Consider the following 9467-nt stretch of genomic DNA (forward strand, 5'->3'; position numbering starts at 1 on the left):
CTGCAGCGGTACAGGCTTGGGGAGGAGTGGCTGGAGAGCTGCCTGGCAGAGAGGCACCTGGGGGTGTTAACAGATGGCCGGCTGAGCATGAGCCAGCAGCGTGCCCAGGGGGACAAGGCCAACGGCATCCTGGCCTGGGTCAGGAATAGTGTAGTGAGCAAGAGTAGGGGGGTGATCATGCCCCTCTGCTCAGGTTTGGTGAGGCCTTATCTCAAGTGCTGTGTCCAGTTTTGGGCCCCTCACTACAAGAGGGACATCAAGGTGCTGGAGAAGGTACAGAGAAGGGCAACCAGCATGATTAGGGGACTAGAGGGTAAGTCTTACGAAGAGAGGCTGAGGGAGCTGGGGCTGTTCAGCCTGGAGAAGAGGAGGCTGAGGGGAGACCTTATTGCTCTCCACAGGTACCTGAAAGGCAGCTGTGGTGAGAAGAGTGTTGGCCTCTTCTCCCTAGTGAATAGTGATAGGACAAGAGGGAACTGGTTCAAGTTGCACCAGGGGAAGTTTAGACTGGATATTAGGAAAAATTTCTTCACTGAAAGGGTGGTGAAGCATTAGAATGGGTTGCCGAGGGAGGTAGTGGAGTCACCATCCCTGGACATGTTTAAAAACCGGTTGGATGTGGCACTTGAGGAGATGGTTTAGTGTTAGGGTGGTGCAGGGCTGTAGGTTGGACTTGATAATCTTAAAGGTCCTTTCCAACCTTTATGATTCTATGATTCCAAGAAGGACGCCTGCCTCACCGGAAGACGTAGTCGTGCGAGTCAATCTCCTGGCCCATCCCAGAGTTGTTCAGTATTCCTCCATTCCCCACGACGGCACAGCTGACGCATGGCGGCGTGCTGCTGTTGCTGTTGGCCAGGAGCAGCTGCTGGTGAGGATTTGGGGGCAGCAGGGACATGACCTCCTTCACCACTGTGAAGCAAACACGGTGCAGAGTTAGCATCAAGAGTCTTTGGGATGGACACAGTGAAACCACCACAGGTTCCACCAGGAGATGCACGCAGCCTGGCGCCTTTGGGAGGGAGATGCTGCAAACCTCCAGCTACTTGGCCTAAGGCTTCTGCTGGGAGTTGGACAGTCCCATCCTGACACGCCCCAAGGGACTCACGTGAATAATTCAGCTCCATGAAGCCATAGGGAGGCACAAAATGCTCCAGGCGGTCCCACTCGCTGTCACTGAAGTATCTCTTGTCCGTGAAGAGCGTGATGTTGGGCAGGAAAAGATCTCGCAGCCAGCCAGACTTGGCAGCTTTGGTCTTCACTGATTCAGAGCAGGTCTTGAAAATCAAAAAGAAAACAAGACAGGTTGATTAGCAGGGAGTTGATAAACCTGACTGAGTGCCAGTGCTTGTGTGCCTGTTGCGTAAGAGTAACGGAAAGAAGCACAGGAACTCCGGTGGGGCACCATCCACTTCCCTCAGCGTCCCCGTCACCAGGAACCTGAGGCGTAATTCCAGCACTACACCAATAACAGCTGGTGGAACATCCCCTGCGAGGACGCCAGACCTTCGTCTTCAGAGCAACAGGCCTGTGACGGCCTTCGGGCCTCATTAACTGATGCAAATTAACATCTGCAATAGGTCTAACCCAAACATACCAAATAAGGCCAGCAGTCCCCCTCTCTGACAGAAGATGTATTGTTACAGCTGGCAAGAGTCAGCCTGCGTGTGCAAACGGAGAGGGAACCACTCCATGGAGCTGGATTTTCCACAGAGCCAGCTTGGGCTCCACTTTATCTTAGACATCTTCCCCAAAGACTTACTGAAAGACAAAAGAGGAGACCAAGGGGACTCACATCCCCAGCAATGACCAGAGCACGTTGCCAAAAGCCTTGCTGTGTGCTCTACAGCTGAGCTGGGCTCTCTGCTACAGGTGGGGATGACAACTCGGACACAGCCCAAGGAGACAGCCCTCGTTCTGCCTGTCCAACAGGAGTGCAATGAGAAGAACGTTGGGGAGGGTTTCACGCTGGCAGCATTTCACATGCAGCACATTTCATATGCAGAGACAGGGATGCTCCTTTCCTGCTCACGCTGTGCTCCATACGGCCCAAGGCTTGGTACTTCTTGTGCCTCCACAGCGAGACTGGATCAGTACCAGAGGAACTGGGAAAAAGTCTGATCATGTAAGAAATGAAGGAGGTTGGAACGCTTCTAGTCACTCCCTCTCTGCAGAATTAGAGATGAGGTTTGGGAGCGAGACACGACACGTAGTGTCTGGATCCAAGTCTTCACTAAAGACAGTTCTACAGGCATTTTCTCCTCTTTTCCATACTGAGGAAGGGCTTCCCCGCTGTCCCAGCTGTTCTGCACGCCCAGATGCTTTGCAGCCTCAGTCACAGTGGAGGATGTTCCCAGCTCCCTGCCGTGAGCTGTTGTCTCCCATTTCTCTGCCAGCCACTGCTCTGCACTTCCGAGACGGCTGCATGTGCTCAGCCGCTCCTCAGATGAGAGGTCGTCTGGCAGTCAGTGAGCAGGATCCTGGTGACCTAACCCTGTGTCCACAGGCAGTAACGCTGGGCAGGAGGGATGAGGAACCGCCCCATGTGGCACACGCACTCTCAGCCATGGGATTGCCCACTCCCACTTGTATTCTGGGTGGCTCAAGACCGTGGGGAGCCGCGAAAGAAGGATGCACGTCCTGTCCCACAGACTGGATCATCTGTCAGGCCCTTCTGCTGTGACTCAGCCAGGCTGGGCCACTGCATGAGCTCAGGTGTTTAACAGCCTATTTTGCATTTAATAGTCACAGATCTCTGGATAACAGAGGTATGTCTGAGGCCAGCTGCTCCTGTCAAGCGGCTCGGTGCGGCGCTGAAGAGCACATCATCAGCAAGAGAACGGCTCGCGCTGCCAAAACGAGGGAACGACATCAAAATGCCACAAGGGAGAGAGAACTCAAGAATAATGTTAAGAAATACTAGCTGCTAGTTTAAATAAGTTAATTTTAAATAGAATGAATCACTCGGAGTCAATCATTTAGCATGAGGATGCAGGGGTTACAGGTTCACGTTGTGCCCCTTGGTGTCCTATTTGTCTACCACGACTTGGTGAGCATGAGCAGCCAGATTTGCTGCAGCCTTAGGCCACAAGTCGGGATTTTTTACCTAGATTTGCTAGCCTTTTACCTAGTTATGCAAAAGAGGATCTCTGGAGCCAGCACAAACCAGAAGATAAGGAGGCCACAATCAGCAGCACAAGCTGTGACTCGACAAGATAAGAACAGTCAATGGCCTGCCTGGGGACAGAAGAGGAACGCAGTAAGGTGTTAGAAGATCCCAGGCCAGAAATCACCTCTGGATCAAAAGGCACGTGAAAGGCACACGAGGAGCACGTGAGGGGCAGGTGCATAGATTGAAAGGCTGTAATTGCCAAGGGATTTCTTTGTTCAAGACCTCTCTCTGGAGACACCCAGTTCAAGCTGGTTTTTTTCCCAGCGTACCATCTGAAAAAAACATTTTTATAAGATTTGATTCCTTCTACGGGAAACCTAGGGCAAAAACTGAGGAGAAGAGAGGCTCTCAAGAGTAAGAATGTGTGTGTGAAAGTAGTCGAAAGGGGCACCTATCAGCTCACTGGAGTTGCCCACTGCGAAGGGACTTTGGTCCTAGCAGGGGAGACTCGGGTGAGGGGTGCGAGACACCCAGGATGGCGTATCTGTGCTCTAGTGGCTACTCCTTTACCAAATAAAACACTAAAAAACAATTAAACTCATCCTAGGATTTTTTATTGGCCCAGTGCACCTGTCTCTGCTCTCTGCATGTCTCCCAGGGCATCCTGGGGTCGAGGGCAGCAAACACGATCTGTAAGAAAAGTTGGGAGCTGTGTAGCTGTGCAAGTGCTGTTGCCTTGACAGGTACAACATGTCGTTTGAGATTCTCACCTTCATCCCTACCAAAACCTTGACCTGTGCTGAGCTGTTCATATGTAGCAAAGAGGAACAAAACAAGATGTGCTAAATGCCAGATCTGTTCTGAATTATTGGCTCTGTTGTGATGATGGTTCAATGCGTAGCAAGAAAATCCCAGACTCATCAACATGTTGAGACTATCTGAGTCGTGGAGCTCTGAATGGGTCAAGAATCTGCTTGCTCACTGTGAGTGTCTCTATACAGGGTGGAAAAAGTGAACTGGTAACATGTGGGAAAGACTCTCCTCTTGTTGATAACCAACCACAAGAACAACAAAAAAAGTTATTTCTTAACCATCATTTCTCCAGTGGGGCACATCACACATAGTTGAATTTTCACCAACATTGAGAGAAAACCTTAAAAATAAGAACAGTGCCCACTCTCCTGTCTCCAAGGCAGGCAGGTACATGCTTATCAATCCTCATCTAAGTCTCTTTCTTTGACCTTATTTTGACTTTTATACAAGCAGAAAACAAAGCCTCCGTCCATGTGCACAAAGACCCTCCTCACCATCGCTGCTGGCGTCACTCCTCACAGCCCAGCCCAGCGCCAGTGTCACTGTTGTGGTACACGTGTGCGTGGGTCAACAGGCAATCCTGGTCCTGTTCCCTCACCATGACCCTGCCGGGCTGCATAAATCAAAGATCAAGGCAAATCAGGCATTTTAAACTCGAGTCTTCACAGGAATGCAGATGCTCAGCTTCCCGAGAGACTGGGTGTGAAGTGGGAAGCCTATGTGAAGACTGCCAGGCACCTAACGCCTGCCCGTGGGCATCGCAAAACGACGTGTGAGCCAACTGACCGTAGGGTGCCACGTCACAGGGAATGCATGTGCTGTGTGCCTAAGTCCCCCACGCAATATATCAAGGCACTCAAGAGTGGGACCACCTTGGGGCACATCTAGAAGATATTTTCTCCAGCTTCTGATGTACCCTGAGCTCCAGACAGGGCTGCTCGGGCTGACTTTCAAAGGAACCCATGGAAACATGTGCAACTTCTTTAAGTTCCCACACTGGAGCATGGTGGAGGACTGGCCAGGCTAACTGAGTTTTACATACAAGTCTCCCTGTCTGGGTTCCAGCGGCACCTGCAAATACCAGTGAGCTGATCTATCGGCAAAGGGCACACGTGACCTGGGGACAGCAGACAAGGGGCTCAACAAGGGGGCATCATTCCTGGCGAGCACACACAGCCATCGCACCTACCAATGGTGGAGAGGAGTTGTCCAGCAAGTACTTGTCCTCAAAATCCCACCGTGGCTCAGACTTGAAGTCAGCAGCCCTCAGTTTCTTCTCTTCTGTCACTGCAGCAGCCTGAGCAACAGGTCTTGCAGTTTTCACTGATGCAGGAGGCTCTTTTGGCGTTGCTTGGTCTTTGGTTACGTTGTTTTCAGAAACTGCCTTCAGCCCAGGGGATGGTTTCACTGTTGTGTTCTCCTTGGTTCCCTCCACCCTGGGAAGCGGTTTCACTGCTGTCTTTTCTTTGGCTTCTTCCACCCCTGGGGCTGGTCTCACTGTTTTCTCCTTGTTTCCCTGCACCCTATGGGTTGTTCTCGCTGTTGTCACCTTGACTGCCTCCAATGCAGGGGGAGGTTCCACTGTCATGCTCTCCGTGGCTTTCTCCATCCTGGCAACTGGTTTCATCATTTTCTTCTGCTCCTCCTTTTCTTCCCATCTTGGTGTCCTCTCGGCCATATCTTGTTCGAGCCTTTCTCTCCCTGAAGTCACCTTTAAAAAGCTCCTTGAGTTCCCATTATCAGAATAGTTTAAACCCTGTTGCTCCTGGGTGTCCTCTCGTAGCATTTCTGGTGTGCGTTGGAAAATGTTCAATTGCCTGAATTCAAAGGAGAAGCAGACACGTCATGCACCTTCCACTTAATGCCAAACACCTTCCAGCCCATTCCCAATGCTCGTGACTGTGAGGCTCTCTCTGTGCTTCTGAGCAATCACTGCACATGTCTACCACCTCAGGGGACTTGTCTCGGCAACTGCCACCGAGTTTCTGCAGGAGGAGTTCAACTTCATTTTCAACTTTTCACCAAAGCGTTATCCAGCTTCCCGCACCCTTCTCGCCTGAACACTGCTCATCTCCCCGCCCAGCAAATCCCAGAGGCCACGCGCTCCTCTTCAGCACTTGGCTTGGGAAACACCCACACAGGCAGGAACTTCAACCCAGCACCGAAGAGCTTTGCCCCGTGCCAGGCAGGACCCCTAGCAGCGCCCCCAGAGCCCTACAGGGCTGTCGTGGAGATCCTGAGCTGGGACATGGTGCACACCACAAAGGCAGTCACCTGGCTCTCTTCTCCACCAGCAGAGCCAAGAGCTTCAGCAGCAGAGCATGAAGGTCTTCCAGAATTGAGTAAGGGAAGTCTAGTAAGAAGCAAAACTCACCCCTTTACCACACATCACTTCATGAGCATTTGGGGCCACAGGCACTTTTCCCTCTCTTCCTCCCCCTTAGCTAACTCAGTGGCCTCTCACAGCGTTTGCCAGGTACACAGATCTTAGGACAGGCACTTTGAAGCTATTGAAATACACTTTGAAGTTTAAAAATGTAAAATTGCTGCATTTTCAGCAGTCACCTCTAATATTGCAGCTGCCCTGCTGCCTGATTCAGAGACACAAGTGGGCACAAGGACATCACAGGAGGATGCAGCTGCCAACAGCAGAAGAGCCACTGGCAACAGGACTGAGCTGAAACCCAGCAAAAAAAAAAAAAAATCAAGGCAGAAGTGGTGGGGTTTTGTCCCAAATGTTCCTTGTTATCTGCATGCAGCTGGAGGGTGGAACAGGAAAAAAGAAGGTGAAAAGTTCTGCAGCTGAGCTTTTATGTACAGCAAAGCTTTTCAGCATAAATCAGAATAGTCGTGGCACTCTGATTCCACACTCATGCTCACCTTTTGCATGAAGCAGAGCATTGGTTTCCAAGAGCTGTGCATTGACTCTGAGGTGATAAATGGGGAAAGAAAAGCAGCTCTGCAGGTAGCAGGCTGTAGATAACAGTTCAGCTGCTGCTGCAGCCTTGGAGTGGTGCGGTATTCATCAAAGCGACTGGGAAATTATCAGCTAAGGAGGCTTTTAAAAATCATTTTGTATCGGGTAAATACTTGAACCTTTCCAGCATCAATTCTAAGAAAAAGATGTTGTTGTAAGTGGCCTCTCAGCTCTTCCTCTACTTTCCCTCCCACTCATCAGCCAGTTGCAACTGAGTATGTAGCAGCTGCTTTCTATCGCAGTGCTTCCACGTATAAATTTGCCTTACTGTTTACTGCCTAGTAAGAGGAAAGATTTTATACACGCTAAGTAAAGAGAAATTTGGTAAGGTAGCACAGGCTGATCTTAAATCCCTGGAGGATTTTCTGTTGTATTTTTAAGATGACATTTAAAAATCTGAAATTAAAGGGCAGAGAACAAACGCAACAGGACAACACGACAAACCATCCCCCAGCCCAGACTTCCCGTATGTGCTGTCTCGTAGGGCACAGATTCCATCCCAGCTCTGTTACACTTTAATTTCAAATACCGTGCCAAACGTACTGAGACCAAAACGTAAAACTGAGGGCCCTTCGCATCCAAAACCTTGCTCCTGGCAGCCAGACCCAGGCAGGCCAGGCACTCACAGACCCTGCTCTCCTGACCAGCATTTCAAATCCAGAAAAATGGTCAAAGCAGCTCATCAAACGTCAGGCTCTAGAGTCCAGCTGGCAAAAAACCGCAGCAGCTCAACGACATTTACTGTCATTTTCCTCTCCATTTACAAAGCCCGAGGACAAACTGAGGATGAAGCCATGAAAAATGCTGCTTCGTGCATTCTATGTTACACATAAAAGTTTGGAAATAGAACTGACACACGGATAACCATGTGCAGTTCATGCCTACCTGTGTTTTATTTATGTTGCAAAGGACATGGACATTTCCATTATCTGAAACTACGGCAGAAGGAAATGGCTTCAAGCAGCCGGGCAGGGACAGCCACTTCTCCTTGATCGCCGAGTCCGTCAGCAGCAGAGCTGGGACAATTCACTTCTCTACACCTCTGCCTTCTCTCCTGCCTCCCTTGCTCCCAGCCTCACCTCTCCTGCCTGCTCCCATGGCATCAGCCTCCAGAGGTTGGTTAGAGACTAACCCCACCAAGAGGAGCTCACGGGGGAGAGCTGGGACCACCCGAGGGCTGGCGGGGAGGCTGGAGGGGCACTTCCTACACGCAGCGTGGGGCACCAGCACAGAGATGGTAGGAAAGGCTCAGACACCTGCTGTGTGCCAGGAACGATGCCAGGGGCAATTTACTGCAATTCCCTCCACACCCATTCTTGCAGGTTTTACTTGACCGTTTCTCTGAAAAATACTACATACATTGGTCAGGTCTGCATAACGTTGTTCTCCCAGTATGCGGCATATTTGTCGTAGGAATCAGGTGCTGAACTCACAACAAATCCTAAGGTATCCCACCGAATTCAGTGTCCAGCAAGGCAATCTGGACTACGGCTGAATGAAGTCCTTCTGGGAGTTACCAGGAAAAACATGTACTCTGTAGTGCCAACATCTGGAAACAGGCAGCATTGGTAAAGCAACAGCTGCTTTCCTGAACAGCTACGCAAGGAAACACTGAAAGCCAGTGATCCAGTAGAAGCACCTTTTTGACTGCAGATCTTCCAACACCATGGAGTCTGATTGTACACATGTGGTCTGCTAAAGCAAAGTGGTCACTCAGAAATGCAAGTTTCAGGGTAAAAAGACACAGAGAGAGAGAAGGAAAAAAAAAAGTGAGCACAAGCACCCTATCCAGGCAGTACACATCACAAGAAATAAGGTCTCTTACCTGAAAATCCTTGTCTTTGACAAGCCAGAAAAAGAGCTGAAATGAGCAATCAAGATGCAAAGGTTTATTAAAACAACGACCCAAATGAGAGCTCGGGGAATTTTAGGAAACCTTCTCCTGACAAACCACATGGTGAGATGCTGGAGAGAACAGAGGCTCTGGTGCCGCTGCTCAGAGGTGCTCACCAGGCAGTGCCTTCCAAAGGTGTGTTGAACGAGTGGGCTGGTCTCCTCTCTGCATTGCCCTACGCGAACGTGCACACCCTTTCTTCCAACATTTCCAGACGCTCTGCACACAGATCCAATTGCTCAGGCAACACAGGAGCTTCGCACTGTTCCCTCTATCACCCCAAGCTTATTGCAACACAGAGTGGGGAAAGAAACACCTTTTGCTGCACACAATGGAGGTTTCCTGTATTTTCCTTCATGAGGTTAGTCCAATGTAAGAAGGAAACTCTCTACCTCTAATCTGGTGGAAACATCACTGGGAACATTTGTGTGAATTATGGAAGCGGCCACAGGTACAGTCAAAGCAATCAGCTTTCAGATCCCCACGTGGCCCACGGGCTCAGGAGAGATTCTAGGCATAACCACGAACAGCTCTTTATTTTCCTCTTTGTGCAGTAATTCCTTGCAGCTCCAATCCAGAAGCAATCCCTGCCCCCAAGAGCTTTTTTAGATACACATTTTTTCACTTCATGACTGCTTTGAAACACGTCAGAGTGAGATTCCTTGCAAATC

General features: G+C 50.1%; 1 protein-coding gene across 1 annotated transcript in view; it reads right to left on the reverse strand.

Moving 5' to 3' along the window:
- The window catches only part of ST6GALNAC1 (ST6 (alpha-N-acetyl-neuraminyl-2,3-beta-galactosyl-1,3)-N-acetylgalactosaminide alpha-2,6-sialyltransferase 1), a 14029-nt gene extending 5171 nt beyond the window's left edge, over positions 1–8858 (reverse strand). The window contains exons 1-4 of the mRNA XM_009865291.1: positions 8728–8858; positions 5115–5742; positions 1109–1277; positions 741–912 (exon numbers count right to left, since the gene is read on the reverse strand). Of these exons, the coding sequence (XP_009863593.1) occupies positions 741–912; positions 1109–1277; positions 5115–5742; positions 8728–8858 (1100 nt within the window). The remainder of the gene's footprint in view (positions 1–740; positions 913–1108; positions 1278–5114; positions 5743–8727) is intronic.
- Between the last annotated feature and the right edge of the window lie 609 nt (positions 8859–9467).

The sequence above is a fragment of the Apaloderma vittatum genome, unplaced genomic scaffold (genome assembly GCF_000703405.1).
Source record: "Apaloderma vittatum isolate BGI_N311 unplaced genomic scaffold, ASM70340v1 scaffold7172, whole genome shotgun sequence".
Lineage (NCBI taxonomy): Eukaryota > Metazoa > Chordata > Aves > Trogoniformes > Trogonidae > Apaloderma > Apaloderma vittatum.